The sequence below is a fragment of the Gasterosteus aculeatus genome, chromosome 10 (assembly GCF_964276395.1).
Source record: "Gasterosteus aculeatus chromosome 10, fGasAcu3.hap1.1, whole genome shotgun sequence".
Classification (NCBI taxonomy): Eukaryota; Metazoa; Chordata; class Actinopteri; order Perciformes; family Gasterosteidae; genus Gasterosteus; species Gasterosteus aculeatus.
Genome location: NC_135697.1, coordinates 14,950,196 through 14,968,518, shown reverse-complemented (window position 1 = coordinate 14,968,518; position 18,323 = coordinate 14,950,196). Strand labels below are relative to the sequence as shown.

General features: G+C 45.7%; 1 protein-coding gene across 4 annotated transcripts in view; it reads right to left on the bottom strand.

Moving 5' to 3' along the window:
- Nucleotides 1–1,427: 1,427 nt before the first annotated feature.
- The window catches only part of LOC120826532 (adenylate cyclase type 2), a 31,850-nt gene continuing 14,954 nt past the window's right edge, over nt 1,428–18,323 (bottom strand). The window contains exons 7-25 of one of the 4 annotated variants that reach the window (XR_013450878.1): nt 17,385–17,512; nt 16,441–16,599; nt 15,224–15,356; nt 12,553–12,729; nt 12,415–12,455; nt 12,247–12,327; nt 11,436–11,505; nt 11,030–11,127; nt 10,326–10,410; nt 8,984–9,124; nt 8,745–8,873; nt 8,188–8,372; nt 6,493–6,577; nt 4,427–4,568; nt 3,652–3,798; nt 3,462–3,569; nt 2,644–2,758; nt 2,442–2,566; nt 1,428–2,337 (exon numbers count right to left, since the gene is read on the bottom strand). Coding sequence is in view for 2 of the 4 variants with exons in the window: in XM_040188899.2 (XP_040044833.2) it covers nt 2,185–2,337; nt 2,442–2,566; nt 2,644–2,758; nt 3,462–3,569; nt 3,652–3,798; nt 4,427–4,585; nt 6,493–6,577; nt 8,188–8,372; nt 8,745–8,873; nt 8,984–9,124; nt 10,326–10,410; nt 11,030–11,127; nt 11,436–11,505; nt 12,247–12,327; nt 12,415–12,455; nt 12,553–12,729; nt 15,224–15,356; nt 16,441–16,599; nt 17,385–17,512 (2,319 nt within the window). In the remaining 2 variants the exon portion in view is untranslated. Of the gene's footprint in view, nt 2,338–2,441; nt 2,567–2,643; nt 2,759–3,461; nt 3,570–3,651; nt 3,799–4,426; nt 4,586–6,492; nt 6,578–8,187; nt 8,373–8,744; nt 8,874–8,983; nt 9,125–10,325; nt 10,411–11,029; nt 11,128–11,435; nt 11,506–12,246; nt 12,328–12,414; nt 12,456–12,552; nt 12,730–15,223; nt 15,357–16,440; nt 16,600–17,384; nt 17,513–18,323 lie in introns of all 4 variants that reach the window. The other 3 variants (XR_013450879.1, XM_040188899.2, XM_040188900.2) reach the window with 3 other exon arrangements.

Here is an 18,323-nt window from a genome sequence, read left to right as displayed (position 1 = left end):
CTTAAAGTTCAGATGGTGCAGGCACACTACAAATCCCCCAAAATGGCTCCCAGTTATTGCATTTTGCTTTTACACACGGTATCAAAGATCAGTCTACGTTTTCCAATTTCTGCCTCCACTCTAATAGCGGCTCGTATTAAGAGACCGAATGTTCTAGGTGACAGGAATAATGTGATTTCTAAAACCGACAGGATTTCTCTTTTGAGAAAACCTTTCACTACCGAAGCAGGGAATAAGATTAACTCTCAGAGACTAGACAAGAAATTGCTTCAACCAGACCCACAATCATTCTCATGCCTACAGCATCGCACCCTAAATTGCATTTCCACCTGATTTTCTCTCATGCATTCGGTCCTTTCTTCATAAATGCAGTTCCTTTGAGCATTACCAACCTCTTTGATTTGCAAGTTCTCTTCCACAATTAATTCTGAACCCACATGACTGAAACCAACCTCCTCCACAATAGGAGCACAGACAGCTCTCATTTTCTTCTGCCTTTGTACTCTGGCAGAAATAGACAATTTATTCTTGGAAATGAGTACAGTATTTGAATCTGTTTGGTGTTAGAACTGCAGTGTTTATTTAAGAGGATCGGGAGCTAATACAGAAGGTGTTGGTTTCAAAAGGAGGAAGAGAAGAGAAAAATGGCTGAGTAAAATGTAAATGTTGCATGAATTGGCGCGTGGTCATGAAAGCCTTAATAAAAGAATGGTTTCACACCTCAATCATCAGATTCAGAGGTTTTTTTTGCACAGTCCCGCAATAAATTTAGCTCATTGCATCACTGTGGGTTTCACCCAAACCTGTGAGCCTTTGATCATTACTCCATGAGTCGGCAAAGCAAACTTTATATTTCACAAGAAAAGAAAAAAAAATCTATAGTAATCATGCGAAAAGTTTTGAGAAAAAGTGACATTTGGTATTTGTTTGCCAGTGGGTGTACTGGTGTGTGTGATGGTTGCAAATGGTCACGTATTTAAGGAGTAGTTTAACATTTTGAGGAAATGTTTCTACGTCGGAGACGATGTAGATGGCAGCAAATTAGCTTCATTTAGATAAAGACAGGAAACAAGGGAACTGTTGGCATAGTTCTATTTTTAAGAAAATCAGTTACCATTACCTTAAACACCTTATTTCATTTTATGTTATACAATGTACGTTCAATCTGTACAAAAACAAAGAATAAACAAAAAGAAGTATGCCGTTTTCAGGTTTGCTATCTTCCAAATTCCAGTATTTGTGCTAAACTAAGATAAACAGCTCTTGGCATAATGCCTTCTGGCATGTTTGATGAATACTACAGATTACGTTGCCAAATAAATTATTATCTGTCATCATTCAAACCAACGACCTTACAAGGACTTGCATTGTGAGCACAGGTGATTGTCTAGCGAGCACAAACAAACATACAAAGACAGAGGACATCAATTTATATACAAATGTTTAATGAATACCAAAAGGACAGCAGTGGACAGCTGCACGCATTTCTCTTTGTTTGGTTCCAGATGGATTATGAAAAAATGAAATAGGAAAAAAAGTCTACTTCCTTCTCGGATCTGGAGTCCAACGTGTCTTCAGCCGGACACAAACGCAGCTCCGAAGCGATGAATACAATTCACAGGTTTTTGGCAAACTACTCACCACACATCAACTGCTCTATGACGAGAAGCTATTGTAACATCCATCTGAAACTAAATGGAACAAACCGTTTCACGGTGCCAACCAGGCAGATATATATCCTACATTATATACATATATTTATGTTAATAAATATATATATCAACACGGCTCAGTAAGGCTTAGAATCACTGCAATACACTGGAATGGGCAAGTAGCTCGGCACCACCACTAGCTGCACTGATGAGGCGTCCCTCTCGTCAGTCAGGCACTTCTTCAGACAGTGAAGAGGCAAAGTCCTGTGAGGTGAAAACCATCCAGCGGCCGGCGGCGGCGGCTGCTGACGGCAAAACCGGTGTTCTCGTCGTGCTGCTGGTAATGGGTTTTTAGTTTTTTTTGTTGTTGTTGTTGTTGTTGAGGAGCGCGACGGGTCGCTTCTACGGCCGCTTTGCGTGTGATTGCGTTCTCGAGTCTGTGCGGTGCACGCGGGCCCCTTCAAGGCCCCCTTCAAGGCCCCCTTCAAGGACCCCTTCAAGGCCCCCTCCATGGCCCCCTTCAAGGACCCCTTCAAGGCATCACGGTCCCCTGTGACAGAGATCGGGTCATCTCCGTGTGAACAAAGTAGGTCTTCAGCTCTCCTTTGCCCTTCACGTTGATGATGCCGCGGCAGGAACACATGTAGCCCAGCGTCGACAGGATGCGACTCGTCTCCTCCGTCACCTGTGAGAGGGAGAGAGAGAGAGAGAGAGAGAGAGAGGACTGGATGATGGAGTTGACGGGACTCCGTGATGACACGCAGCCGTGTGCTCTGCGAGACTCCCCACCTGTATTTTTCCCAGGAGCCCAGTGGTCTCCATCCTACTGGCCACGTTCACACTGTTTCCCCAGATGTCATACTGAGGTTTCTGGGCCCCGATCACTCCGGCTATCACCGGCCCGTGGTTTATACCTATCAACAAAAAGAAAATTCCAAATGGACAAATGCACAAAAAAGTAACACCGTTAAAGACAAAGATATGTTCTCACCGATTCTGAGCCTGAATTCGTTGAAGGAGTGTTTGTTGATGACGTCGAGCTTCCCCACGAGCGCGAAGGCAAACTCCACCATGGTGCCGATGTGCATGTACTGCCTGTCGTGCTCCTGAGGGGATTGCAAAGACGGGGGGAGGAAATCAGTGAAAGGTGCTAAACGATGTGTCATTGTCAAATGAACAGAGATAACTGTCAATAAGTGTCAAATGGTGGACCTCTGTAGTAAGTGGTTTCTTGTAATGAGCGGGATAATAAACAGCGGACCGGGGAATTTAAGCCCCTTAATGAAAAGCTTATGTTGCTACAAAAAGTGAAAAATACCGAAGATAAAACAGTAACTAGGAGCGGTGGACTTTTAGCAGAAAGCCACTGAACTTTTTGGGTTCCAATCTCCTTTGACGCTTGTAGCTGAATGAACTGATGAATCACTGACTCTTGACTGTTGATGTGTAACACATTTTAACCCACACAAATCTATTTACACGGCAATAAAACCGCCGATGCTGAAGCTTCATCCTGCTGCGTGGCAGTAAATTAAAAACAAGCTCATTGAACGTTCGCTCGAGCTGCCAAAGAGAGATTTTTTTATCAAACACGTGCTGGAGTTTAACCCGGATGGTGGGAGTCTAAAGCTCACAGTCGGACGGTTTGTTTTCCACACAAACACCGTGCAGCTTTCCCTGCATGCACGGGACTCCCGTGCCGTTCACTCGGGGTCACGCTTTCAAGTTCTCCTCAGCTTCGGATGTCACTTCTGGGATGAGCCAGCAGTAAATGTGTGTGTGTGTGTGTGTGCGCGTGTAGAAGCGTGCCTGCGCGCACTCCGGTCCCGGCGTCACATTGAGTCCCGTCGCAGCCATGTACGTGCTCCCGATGGTCTTTATCTTCTCCACCCCGCTGAACTTGGGTTTGGACAGCAGCTGGAGACACGAGAAGAAGGCGGGACACCGGCGTGAAACACCCGCGAGGAGCGCGATCGTCAGCGTAAGAGCAACGGTTTACCTCGTCAAAGTCGGCTATGATCTCGTTGAGGAGACGCAGGCACTCCAGGCCCTCCTTATTGACATCGGACTCGGTATAGAACTCTTTGAAGTCGGGGATGGAGGCGAACATCACACACACCGACTCGTACGACTGATGATAAAGGTCCTGGTAACGAGCGAGAGGGAGATAACAGCTAGACGTGTGTGTCGTATTGATCGGGCGCTGATGAAAGTCACACAGAAAGAAGATCTACGAGCTGTGAATTGACTCTTTGAATAAAATAAAACCCTAATCATCTCAGGGGTCACCGGAAGCAGCTGAAATGCAAACAGCAGCCCCTCGCAGGAGGGACGGGAGGGAGGACCCAACCAAACATGGACAGAAAGGGATCCAGTTAAGGAGAAATATAGGAATTTAAGTGGGAGGAGACACAATTACAGCAGCAGAGCACGAGGAGTAAAAACAAAGAAAACTAAAAGTAAAATAGGTTTTATTAAATTATATTGGGAAAGTAAATTTAGGAGTTGAGGAAATAAGAATTAAAAAAAAGTGGAGACTTGATTTCCCGTTGAACAGCATTTTATTACTATTTCACTTTAACGTTTTAGGAAGGAATGCAGAATAATGCCCACGTTTGGCATAAACCATCTCATCAGTTTTATTCATCCGCAAAAAAAAAAAAGGCCGCCATAAATCGCGAGATACGATAAGTGTGAAGCGGGCAATTTGGTTGCTGTGAATAACACGTGAATAATGAGTGCAAACAGCTCAACGTGAGTGTAGTGAGACTCGCCTCATTCTTCCAGTTGCGTCCCAGGAAGTGTTCGGCCACGTGGGCCGGTAGAACGTTCTCCAGCAGAACCCGGTTGAGGTTCTCCATGGTCTCGATCTCCTCGCACTCCCTCTTGAACTTGTCCCTCCACAGGAAGTCCAACCTACAGTAATATTCATTCTGTTACAGGAGGACACAGAGTAAAGAGACACCCGTGTCATTCACACACAGCACTCTGCTCCGAAGCTCCAGGACACACAGAAACTGAGAAGCTGTCATTTGGTTTTCCACTCAGTCGTCCTCCATCTACAGAAGCAACGTGAGAGCTTCTCTTCTCTCAGACTGGCTGCATTAAGCTCCAGTAATTTCCCACAAAATCCAATAACACGGAGAAAATCCAGCTCGCTCGGTATTCACAGAGAAGGAACGTCTCACTAAAGCCGACGATGACTCACGAGGCTGTTTTGCATGAAAGTTAAGATAAAAGCCGCCACATCTTTATTCTAATGTTTGGTTTATTCACGCCTGAGGGACTTTTCTATCCACCGGGCTCAGAGCGTCCAAGCGGTGTGCATCTTCAGGATCCTGAACACACCCTTCATTACGACGCTGCGGGCCGTCTGGGTGGGACGGGATAGAACTATTGGACAGTCAGACGGATTCCATGTATGCAGTTAGCAGCCTGGATGCTTCTCCCTTGAGGTCAAAGTGGTGCCAATTTAGAAAGCTCCAACAGATGTGGGCTCGTACGGCTCGGTGTGCCCGGATCTTGCGCTACGGCTTTGATGGCCCCGGGCTTGAAATATAAATACAGAAACCGACTTGTGCGTTTGTGTGTGTGTGTGTGTGCACAGTTCGAACACGTCAGTACCTCCCGGGGCTGAGAAAGTAGGCCGTTGAGAAAAAAAAAAAAAGCAGCTAACAAGCCTGTAAATGAGCTCGGCTCCATCGCGCATCTGTTCTGCGGGGATGAATTACAGATGCCTCCGTTCTCCCGACCGGCTTTCCTCCTCCCTCTGACTAAACTGCTCATTACGGTTTCCACGATGAAGATTTCTTTCCGAGGCGCAATTAGTTAATCGCAGGCGAAAGCCTTTGAGATGGTTTCATACCCAGCAACCAATTTACTTACTTCTGCACCTCTGACACCGTCTGACCTGTTTCCAGAGTTATTTTGAGGATGATTGCTAAAGCGTTTTTACCGCACCATTTTATACCCAAACCCCCCCACTCCGCTGGTGACTGTGACCCAGAACGGGGACGAGGAACGGAGCCGCCGGGACTCACAGGGGAGCCACGGTTCTGGTTTCAGAAGCTCTGGGGACGCTCTTTCTGTCCAGAACATCTGTCTCGGGGTCAGAGATGATCAATGGTACCCTCGAAATAGGAAAGCGTATCTGTGTCAGCTGAGTTTAGCTCTCGTGTGAGGCGAGGAGGGTGGACACGGGGGGGGACTGGCTGCACCAACCAGTGAGGACCATATAAATTCCTCTGGTGGAAGATTTCTCTCCTCACGCGGAAATATTTAGCGTAATAACATTCTGTGACAGCAGCGGATTAGATGACATGGACACACTTGTAGTTTGCATGAGAGGGAGAGAGAGAGAGGCCCTTTTTTTAATTTAGATTGTATTGGTAAGTAGGTGAAGTGAAACGCTGGCCTGGTTTGGTTTGGAGTCGGGAGACATCACACCGGTTAGATGGTGCAAGACAGGTGGACTTTTGAAGTAAAAGCACCATCAGGAAAAGCAATGTGTTTGAGATCAACACTGACAACTATCGTTCATCAAAAATACATCTACATAATGCGTTTTCTGCATCTCCCGACCGCAGCTGACTTTGAAGTATTGCGAGGGGTAATGGGAGAAGGAGCCCCGGCGAGCCGTCAGATGCACACCGAGGACACCAACCGCTTTTCCTCTAAAGCGGCTTGCCGACTCGAGGCGGGCACGGCATAAAAAAACAGCACACTGCACCGCAGAATGCTGGAAACGGACGATTATTAACAAACTTATTTATGAAGAAAATGAAGAGCTTTTGCTGATACCAGCGGAGAGAAGGACTGAGGTCTGAGGAAAACAACTGACCTGCCTGGCCAATACCAGAAGAGTGACGAAGAAGATGAAAAGAGACACGGAGCCCATCGTCTTTAGATCCTTCAGAACTCCTGGTCTACACAAAGAGAGAGAGAGAGAATGAAATGATCGATTACTATAATAAGAATTGAATTCAAAGTCAAGTTTCTCTTTTAAGAAAAAATGATCTTTGAACTGTTTTGTAATCATCACGTGTCTCTTTATTGATGTGGATATAAAGATAAATTCCTTCTAAATTAACTGAACGTCATCTTTTGTTTTTATCAGGCAAAGCCAGCATGTCTTCCGTGAGTGTAAATTGATGCTTGTTGTGACACAAAATTGATTAATTAGGCAGTCCTGGTCTTTGCATTCTATTTATATGCCCCAGTTCTTATAGAAGAACATGGTCCATGCTGGTGAAGCCGAGGTAAGAAAGAGAAAAGAAAAACGAAAGGAAACATATTCTGCTGCTTTAAAACATTCTCTGCATAAAAATCTTTCAGCGGTGAGACTGCAGCCGTCAGTGAAATGTGAAGCATCTATTTATTCAGCCTCCTCTCCGAAATTTGACCAACAGTCATGTGGAATATTTGAACCTCAGCGTCCCCCTAGACCAGGGTCCGGCCTGGGGGGACCGCATCCGCTACACCAAGAAGGCTGCGAATGATTACCGAGGACACACAAAGCCTGGGCTTTAGTCCGGCCACACATCGTCCCCCCTCAGCTGCGGGCGAATCACAAAGTATCTCTGGTTCCAGCGTCACGAAGCGGCCTGCACCTGGTGGCGCTTTACAGCGGCAAACCTCGCACAGCTCGGCAGCCGACGGCGACGTACCTTCTGGCAAAGGACGTTTTGAGGGAAGAGACACGTGCTGCGCGTTTGTTACTTTTATGCTTCTCTGTTCCTGCGTGTCTTTTAATTGCTGTCACAGCGACAGAGAGGGCAGAAGCCACGAAAGGAGTCTCGACTGCTTTTTGAAATAAAATCATGTTCTTTTGTCCGTTCTGGGTTGAACGACGTCTGGCGTCTGCCGTGTTTTCTGCCATGTGACTTTTAGCAGCGTAGATATGACGTGACCAGCATGTGGAGCATTGATTACATTATTAACCAATGATATAGGGTTGAAGCTAACCTGAGCCTATCGGATATTTATTTGACAACGATTTTAACCAGTCGTTTTGTTGGACTGCGTTCCAGCCAAATGTTCTATGGCTCTTTGGTCCCAGTGCAACTCCAGAAAGGAGGACGAATGCTTGATGCTTGATGCTGCGCCGGACGCCGGACGGGGCATCAAACGTCCGGACTGTCCGGCTTTAATCCGGATGTCTGGTCACCTTAGTCCGGCCCCATTTGTCATTTTAATACGCTTCACTCAATTGATGATAGCAGAAATGGTATTACTGCAAGCAAAGTCAATATTAACCTTTCAGCATATTGTTTTCTAGGAAAGAAACTAAACATAAATAGGGTAGAATTTGCACACTATAGCCGTCCTCTCTGTCTGGAGCCCCATCGGGATTGTGATCAACCTCTGTGCCTCTTGTGGGCCCGTATAGCTGAATACTCTTTATTATTGAATTTGTCTCTAATGATACCAAAAATATGCTGCCTACCCTGCTTTTGAATTTCATCAAGATTAGATGGGTTTCTGCGTGTGTGTGTGTGTGTGTGTGTGTGCGTGTGTGTGTACAGCTCGCAGGTACCTATCAAGTGTGTCGGTGGTGTACAGCGCTTTGCTAAATCCATCCAGCAGGGAGGCGTGCGTCTGGAGGATAATGATGTTGTAGATCACCACGGCAACCAGCATAACCACCATCTTCAGCTCGTAGTTGATCCTCAGGAACACAGAGCACGACACCAGTCCCAGTATACAGCAGTAGATGAAGTACTGGGGACAAAGAGAGGGGGAAAGAAATGGTATATAATAAAAGAATAGTAACATGTAGCATCTTTAAAAACACAGTTTAAAATTGTCTTTGACGAAGACGAAGAAAGCAAAAAGTCCAAAATAAGAGAAAAAATAAATAAGAATAAACAAAAAAATCAAGTAAAGTAAAGTAAGTCCAAAGCACCGTCACCTTTAGTTCTGAGCTTAGGATGTTTTAAAGTGAGGGAAAAGGAGAGGGAGACAGAGAGAAGAGAAGGGACTCACCCTCATGCACGCGTGATAAGCACGTGTCTTTGTGCACCGTGTTTGTGTTATTACTCTCACAGGGAGAGACGGCGGTTCTTGTGTTCAGTAGACTTTTATGGTACTTGCCGGCAGGTAAAACTTATTTTCTCCGGTGTTTTCTTCCAGGTAGCCCAGCAGGCTGTCGTTGGTCACGTTCACCGGGGGAGTAGTAGCCAGGATGTCCTCAACGGAGCCTCCGGGATCCTCCACGAAGAACTAACAAAGGAAACCAAAAAGGCTGGTTTACTGAACTGAAATAGCTCTACGTCGTGCAGTGGAGCAATATTCAGCATCCAAAACATCTGGACCCGTAACCGGCTCCTCACCATGTTGAAGACGGCCATCACAAGAATGAGGGCGGTGGTCGTCATGGTGAGGACCAATCGCAGCCAGGGGTTATTGGTGACGATGATGCGGGAGGAGGTGGGGAACCAGGTTGGGGAGCAGAAGGACCCCTTCCTTCCCTGCTGAGGTTGCAAAGAAACAGGTGGAAGGATTAGAGCAGGAAGAAAGAGGGACAAGCGGTACTTATGTGTGATCTGTGACGCGTCCGTGCCCAATAAACGATCCACAGCATCGCCTCGGTGGAGACTCTAAGTGGATAAAAAGTTAATTACTCTAAAGCATGAAGTGACCGAATCAGAAGCACAGCAACCATAAATTATTCAAATAATATTAGTGTTGATTCTCCTTTTTGATTGCAAATAATTAACAGCAAATTATTCACAGGAGAAATTAGAAATGCAACACATGGTCCGGGCCGACTCAATGTTCTAGATAACCTTCCACTAATTAGACATGACCATTTTACTGGGCGATAATAGCCTCTTGAGAGAAAAACAGGCCCTTAAGGGAGAAAGTATTTATTGATTGTGCATAAAACACTGGTGACAGGTGCAGCAGCTTAATAAAAGCCATCCCTCCACTTGAGCTGGATAACAAACAACAGCAGCGTGTAGATGGAACTATTGGAGGAAGGGGAACAGAAGGCCGATCGGCACTCGTGAACCTCGCAGAGAACGGATGCAGCTCCCGCTAAACCACGTTGGAAACTTCTGGCCAGCAAAACACAAAAGGCGAGTAAGCCGCTGCTGCACATACAACACGTCATCGCTGAGTCACGCAGCGGTTTTAGAAGAAGACGTCACAACTTTACATTTCAAATGTGTGCATGCGATGTAATGCTGTTGCCATATATTTGATCCTTTTTTTGGTCAAAGCACAAATAGATTTTCAAGTGGCAGTTGGCTCAAACCGGTTTTCTTAAACAATCGCTTGCTGGACTAGGTCACCAGTGTAAGTCTCCCACGTCTAAAGTCCGTATCCACAATCCTCTGTGCAGACTCCTCTTTTATAAAATCAGTGGATCCTGTCTTTTGATTCCTTTTTCCTCCAATAATGCACAAATAACCTTTAATTTCAGTGGAGTGCTGGAATCTATTTCTACAAAAAGTACCACGCTAATAACATTATTGTAGCCTTATCTGCAAAAGTATAAGGCATTGTGAACGCAAACATTTAGAAACAGTTTCATTAAGCCTTATAATTGCATTGTAACTCCTTATGACTGTGCTCGTAATGCAAGTGGACACGACATCTATATAAAGTGCGCACAAGCACACTCATTCATTCAAATTCATGCCGCACGATAAATCCATGTAGACCCACCAGAATGTGACCAGCAAAGCAAAGGAGCAGGATCAAAGCCAGCAGGAGGAATGCCAGGCCAAAGGAGATCCCCAGCACAGCAGTTCTGCAACACACACACACACACACACACACACACACACTTTAGTCGACACCCTGTTGGCTGCTCTCGGACCTCTGCAGTACCCTCCAGCGTTCGGCTCTAATGTATTCTGCCTGAGACCTGCAATGCATTAACGCTGAGCTTGCAGAGCCGTGGATGGTGCACAGTACAGCGCCCTGTGGGCGCTTTGTGCTGCAGCTGCGCCCGTGTATCACATTCTTTATGGAGGGAGACGGCACTTGTGATTTAAGGATCCCCGCCATAAAACAGATGATGTCACGTCTAAATGTGCGGCGCTATGCGGCGACAGAAAGTGAAGGAGAGCGAGAGTTGGAGGGCTGAATCAATAGCCTCTCAGATGGGGAATCACACCTCTGGAACCCAGAGTGAGTAAATTAGCATGACCGCGACACTCTCTCCCTCTCTCCCTCTCCTCACCCTTAAAGAGACGACACACTTGGACTCAACTCGTCTGTAATCGCTGCGACACACGATGCCCTTTCGTCTTCGTCGGCTTTTTAACATTCTGCCTCCTGCTCCCTTGCCTCCTTTCATTTTCGGCGAGGCGCTGTTGATGATGCAGCTTATCCCCCCCCCCCAGAGAGAAGGGGTGCAGACTTACTTGGGCAGGACGAGAACCTGCACTATGAATATACAGCTGAATATGAGGCAGGCGCAGGTGACGTAATACTTGAAGGCTGGTAATGTTGTGGATCTGTACTGTTGAGAGAAGGCAGAAGCAAACAGAAATGAATCGGCTAGATGTCGTAAAGGATGAGAAACATAGCAGCACAATATAAAAACATACCAGACTTACAAAGTAAGAATGATAAATGCACTACGGGAACAAAGGGATCTGAGGACAAAGGCGTCGTGTAGATTATAAAGGAGACAATGTGTGTCCTGGTCGTTCGCTCTCCTTAATGACTTCTGCTTCTCTGACAACTACACAATTCCAATTGATTCGATTGATTGATTTGTTTCCCCATAGAACAATGCTGGCAGGTGCTCTGTGTGCCTTCGCATACCTCTTTCTCCAGAGCTTTGTTGTGGAAGAACAATGAGATCCTCTGGATGTCCTCAGACTTCAGCCACTGTCTGCAGAGACAATGGAAACAGGCAGATTTAGGCAGCAGAGAGGGACGGGCCTCCGTAATGTGGAAGCTGGAATCTATTCTTCATGCCCTGTAATGATCGAACCTCCAAGGTTGCAATTGTACAGGTCTTCATTTATTCCAGTTTTAAAATATCCTGATGACAGATGTTTTCGGACCATTTTCTCAGGAATCGATTAATGATGTTCTGCTTTTTTTTCTCGTGCAGCCAATGAGTTACAGCTGCGCTCCTTGTGCGTCCCCGTGTTGTACGGGGCGATAGCGCTGCACACAGATGTAATAATAAGAGCCATTGACACAGTACAGATGCCCCGGGAGAGAGAAAACACGAACACACAGTTTTTGTGGACTGAACCAATGTGCTGCCTCTAAATGAACAGGTTCCAGTTTTGTTTTCAGTTAACAACAATTTTTCACACCATTAAGTTCACATAATTCTCACGTGTAATACAATTTTTCATTACTTTTCCATGTCATTGACAATATCACACAATTGAGTCTTAACTCAATTTTAATTTCTCGTGTTAGTATTATTTCACAAACACACATTTTCATTTAATTGTATTTACATTTACTTTTATTTTGCACTGGCGTCATACACATGTAAAACTCTTTATGTGTTTATCATTGTATTCTAGTGTTTTTCCCCCATTGTTCTGTCGTGATATGCTTCCCAGGGGTCTACCAGTCTGTTCAGTGTATATATATATATCTATATACTTACTTCTGCGAGTTGATGCCGTCGATGGTGCGAATCATTCGCTCTGTGAGCTCCTCCTCAAACCTCCTCCTCTGCGATTTGGACCTGTGATCGAAGGACACGCGGACACGAGTCAACCCTTTCAACCGCACGTGAGGGAAGGTCGCAAGGCCAGAGGGAGTCCCAGCTCACCTTTCTCGTCTCTGGAAGTGGTACTGCCCCATCGGCACGTCCTGAAACACACAAACAGGGCCGTTCAAATGACTGGCGTCCGCTGCTGCGTGTCCGCTGCTGCGTGTCCGCTGCTGCGTGCGTCGGCATCCCACTCACAGTCGTGTTGATCTTGCCGTTGTCCGTGGTCATGCTCTCTCGGTGGTGGAGGTTGGCGAAGGGTTTGGCCGCGCCCCAGGACTCCAGGTAGCGGGTCATTCTGACGGACGCCCTCATCTTGCCGCCGTCCAGGGAGGGACGAGAGCGCGCGCCCAGCAGGGGGCTGTGCCGCTCGGTCTGGGAGGAGGAGGAGGACAGTGAGACCGTGGTCCCTGGGTTCACACGTCAGCAAACTGAGCCTGCAGAGTCTTTAAGAACTAAACCCCCCCGAGGCAGCGTTTTTATTACATATGAAGTCCAATCTTCATGTGTGAGAAGAACATCAAACAGTGGCTCACTTTAAAGGGAGTTATATGAGGAAATCAACGCGAAGGGATGCTTACGTTTGTCATGAATGGGGGTCAGATATCAGATTTACACACCGGAAATGTTTTTTTGAGGCTGTAAGCGTGCTTATTTCTCCTGGTGAATATCTGGGATCTTTGGGGATTGATCCAGTTTTGGAGCCGCGTTAAAGAGACATACAGGTGAAAACAGGTGAATATGACAGACAACATGAGAAAAACAAGGTTCTTCTTTAACATAAAAGCATGTAAACCTGTTCTAGTGGTGACAAAACAACAACACAACTGAACCCGAGCGTGCTTTGTCTTGATTGTGTCGTGTGAATCGGCGGCATGCAAACCGCCCTCATTGGGATGAATGTTGGTGAACTGAGGGGGAGCAACGTCAGATTCTTTTCCAAATTAACTGCAAATCTCCCAAAAAGTATTGTTTTCCCAAAAAGTCCCCGCAGCATTAAAAACACACAATTGCCGATGTTGTTCTTCTTCAATCACTGTGCTTTTTGGACCAAAGGTCATGATACATCCAGAGAGACGGGAAAACAAAGTAAGTTGACATTTAGAGCTCATTGATCTGGTAAAACAAAACTCACTACAAACACCGCATGCACAAACCTTTTATTTCATTAAAAAAAATGTAGTATTGCAACAGCAGTCGATGATAAAGTAGAAAGAACTCCAGCAAGTACTTTGCGAATAGTGGTGTACTTGACATCTGTGACCCGGCTGTCGGGATTTCTGAGCAACACAAAACAATTTGCAGCTCGCCTTTTCATTTCGGGCCTGTCGGCTGAGTGCTTCTCTCTGACAAACACCGGACCACTTTACCGCCGAGTGAAACGCCGCGCGGCAAAAAGCCACGGAGCAGAGAAAGCGCCAAAACGGAGGAACGCAGGAGGGATTAGTCAGGCAATGTTCCCTGCCCCATTAATCCAGACCCAGGTAGTGTGGCTGACCCGGAACATGGCCCCTGAGCCTCTTACCAGAAGAGAAAAAAACACCACGACGGTAGTGCCCGTTTACCGCGGGGGTTCTGAACCGCTGCGACACCGACAATCAATGACGATGAGCGCCGTGGGAGACGGCGCCTGCGATCCACACACCACCTTCGTCCTTAATCCATTCAGAGCCACTTAAATGCGCCCAGAGCCCTTTTTCCTTTATACTTGATATTTCAAAGCTTTCTCGGTTAGAGAAAAATACAAAACAAAGACAGTGTTGCAATGTGTTGTTAAATGGGACCCAACAAAGAAAAAGGTTTTTAAAAAATACATAAGCTTGTTGAATCACGTCTTCTTCAAAACCAAACCACCAGCAGCTGGAGTCACGGCAACACAGCGGTGAACATCACGTTGCTCACTGAGACGTGGGTCAAAAGATGTCTGTTGGACGCAAATAGAAGGACTTGCTGATGGATGACAATCGCAGCGCCTTCTATGTTCCAGATTAATGAACATCTGACATTTACAATATTCTGTTCCTTTAGCTGGGAATCTGCTCCCTGTATCTGTATAGTGATGTGATGCCTTCAACGGAAAGCTACCGATCATTGTTCAAGCTCTCCGGAGAGGAATCCAGGGATGGCAAAGACGAAAAAAGGACCAGATTTGTAGGAATCGATGCAGAAAAAGAAGCAGCAGCGGTTTCAGTCAGTGGTGGCGGGGTTTTTTTTCTTCAAAAGATTGCTCTAGAAAGCATAAAGGCCTTAATTCTTCTAAAGGGGAAATGCCACTCGGAACCCTGAGGTCTTTGGAAGCCAGCAGATAGTGAATCCAGGATGCCGAAGGCGACAGCATGAAGGCCTTGTCAGCGGGTGGGTGCATCTCAGCCACGTTATGAAGGGATTAGAGAGGCAGAGGACTGTCAAAGGGCTGTTTTCCGTTCGCCAAGCCAAAAGGCATTGAGCACAGACGGGATGCCAGTCACATGTTCTATGCAGAGATGTTCCGAGCAGAAAGTTAACAGAAGAGGCAGATCTATCAAATGTCCTCGGCCAAACCTGTTGGTCCCGGGGCAAAGCAAGCTCCTAAAAAACATAATCTTCCCTCAGCGTCGGACTGAACCTGCAGAGACGTTGTTCATTGCATAACGTACCTTCATCGTTGCGCTCTCATGGTTTCCCTACACTCGAGGTGGAGGACTAGATGGCGTGGGAATGTTTGCAGAGCAGTGAAAAAAGACCCCGCCCCTATTTTTGCATTATTTCTACTATAAATCAAACCCCGCGTCATGTCTCAAAACATACATACTATAAGGAGTAAATAACGGTACTTGTTGATGTTGACATTCTTAACGGAGGGTTTCTGACTTGGCTGATGGGATCTGACCTTAGGGTTGATGACCAGGTAGGTGACCACTCCATTGTCCTTCAGGTAGGAGTCTCTGCTGGGTCCGTCTCCGGGCTCCACCTTGTATGAGCCCTTCAAATGCTCCAACGTCACCGAGGAGATGTGGACCCTTCTGAGAGTTGAGAGAAAAGCAGATGAGAGGACGGATAATGAGAGAGGAGCTTCTGCCATTAGCAGCTCTCACGAACATAGCATCTACTTTCCAGAGCCTACAATTCTGCCTTTACAGCGTTGTTTGTTTGCGAACGGAGCGGGATGCAGATGTGTTTTCATATTTTCCAGACACCTTTCAGCAGACATGAGAGGAGCCATTAGCAGCCCGGTGAGACAACGTGGAGGCACCAGAGAGAGCTTATTTTCTGTGTAGCATACACGAAACCACCAGCCAATTTTCAGATGCTTGTTACAGGACTGCGAACCTGATGTTCACATAACAAATGTACAGCCAATTGGTCAAATTACCTGTAATTTACTTAAATGTTTATAATGGAGTTTAACTATAGCGTACAAATCACATGTTCCCTGCCAGTCAGTAAATGAGCATTAATGTTAGTAGTTTCAGCTGACTTTTGATTGTGTTTTTGGTGCTGCAGAATATGAATATGTGGGTTTCTCACAAGAAATATCATTGTCATTGGATGAATAAACTAAGAACATCCATGCAATATGATTAAATTGAGTTGGGCCGACACATTCATCTCAAATGAAAAAAAAGTCAAAACATGTGAGGTCAAAAAATGGCATGGAAGAAAACTGAAAAAACATTAGGTCGAAATCTTTTTTGATAAAAACTATTGTTTTCTAATAAAAAGTCTAAAGATAAAAACAACATTTTTTGACAAAAAAAGTAAATTTTAAAATGTATTTTTTTTAAAGGTCAAAAAATGTTTGGGAAAAAAGAGTAAAAATATATATTATGCCAAAAAATGTCATGAAAGAAAAACAAAAGACATTTTTATATTGAAAAAAATAGGAAAAATAGATTTTTAAAAATAACTGAAAAAAGTGGAGGGTGAAATATTCGGTAACGATAAAAATTTTGGAAAGTCGAAAAATATTGAGTCGAAAAATATTTTGAAAAATAATATTTTGAAAAATAATAAAAAAAATATTAGGTCAAAAATATTATAAGAAAAAAGAAAAATATTTTTAACACACATGAAAAAATACGTTTTTAAAGGAAAATAGTATCTTACCCGGGCACACCTCCTGCCTCCATATGATTGGCTAGTGTTACGTCATGTGACCACACATCATATTGCCACTTGCGGAGTCCAATCACACCGCACAGGACGTTTCCAGAATGAACACCAACCCGCATGTTGATTTCGACTCCAGTGGCATCTCGGACCTTCCTGTGGAGAGTCCAGAGCAGAATTCTTCCTTAAAGGAGCGGTTCGCTATATTTTGCTATGAAATGTGCTCATTCGCTTTCTTCACAAGAGTAAATCGAGGAGATTCATATTATTGGCAAAGTTGAGTACAAAGCAGAAGTTGGGCTGTTGTTAGCTTAGCTTAGCATAAAAGACTGGAAGCAAGAGTTTTTTTTTCTTTGTTTTAATATGATTACAGACATTTCAATCCAAACCTACATAGTGTTGAATGTAAAGGGAAAAAGACATTTGGTACAGGCCTGGGTGTGAGACAATTAGCTGGTTTCCTGAGTAACCAAGCACCTAAAACCTTTCAGTTTGCCATTTTATTAACAATGCAGAATCGAATTATAGTCCGGATCGAAAATCCTCCCCGGCAGCATTGAAACACAGACTCTGCTTCATCAAATGGCATCTTTAATCGGATTGTGATTAAAGGTCAGTGCCCGCCGGCAAAAAAAAACGTGTGGTTCTGTAGAAATAATGTGTGTTAGTTCATGCATGAGGGAGGAAAGGGGGTGGGCGGGGGGCGGGCGGGGGGCTCAAAGAGAATGCTTGTGTTTGCTCAGTTGTGAAGCTTATCATGTTGAGCTCACATTGTGTTTACTGTGGAGTTCAAACCGAGCTGAATGATCAAGTCTGGCATTCTTTCTGCTCCATCTGTTTGACAGGCGTGTTTGTGTTTTTGTTTATATGCCCGCGTGTGCGTGTGAGAGAGAAACCGAGAGAGAAACAGACAAGAAAGAGGGAGATATCTGGTATTTTACTTGATAGCCTCACACATATCCAGGCCCATCTTCACGCAGTTCCTGGCGTGGTGAGGCAGCGACTCCGGCAGACCCGACACGCAGTAGTAACAATCTCCCAGGATCTTAATTCGCATACACTCATTTTCCTTAAAAAAGGAGAGAGAGGGTAAATAGTGAGGAGGTGAACATCCATCGTCCAACTCCATAATCTTTCTGAAATCACCAGTTCAATATTTTATTCGAGGGATGACGTTTTTTTGGTGCACTTTCTCACCTCCACACAACCCTCGCACACACACACACACGCAGTCACATCCATCATGCACATAACCACACACCCACGCACAGAACGCATCCACTCGGGTTCCACATGTGGGATGCGTGCAGCGGCTCCTCTTTTTTGGAGCGGGTTTACGTAACCGCGGCTTCGCCGGGCGTCGAGGACGCCGCTGCCGGACACAAAGGCGAGAGAGAGCCTGACTCAAGCGTTTGGACCTGAATAACAGAGTACCCGCGAGACCACACGAGATGCACTCCGACCAGCCCACGCTGCTGCAACCCGCGGCTGTTAACATGCGCGCGGCGCCGCGGGAAAAAAAAAGGTACGCGGCGCGGAGGCCGACGCCAGCCGCCGGAGACGGAGAAAAAGAAAAATCCATTTCAAGGCTGGTTGACAGCGCGAGACGGATCCTCCCCTCTCCTCTCGCCGCTTTTTGTAATTAACCGTTTTGGCTGCTCACTGTTCAAACAGGGTCAACAGTTGCGATGGATGCGAGGTAACACTAGCTGAAAACACTAATTGGGAACCAAAGCGCACCGTAAAGACCCTTAATCGTAATTGGAGCTGTAATCTTGTGTTGGTTCGGGGTGCAGGAAGTGTGTCCGAGCTGTTTTTAAGAGGTCGGGGCTGTTCGTTTGTCACAGCATCCTTCGCTTTACCAATGACAGTGCACAGAA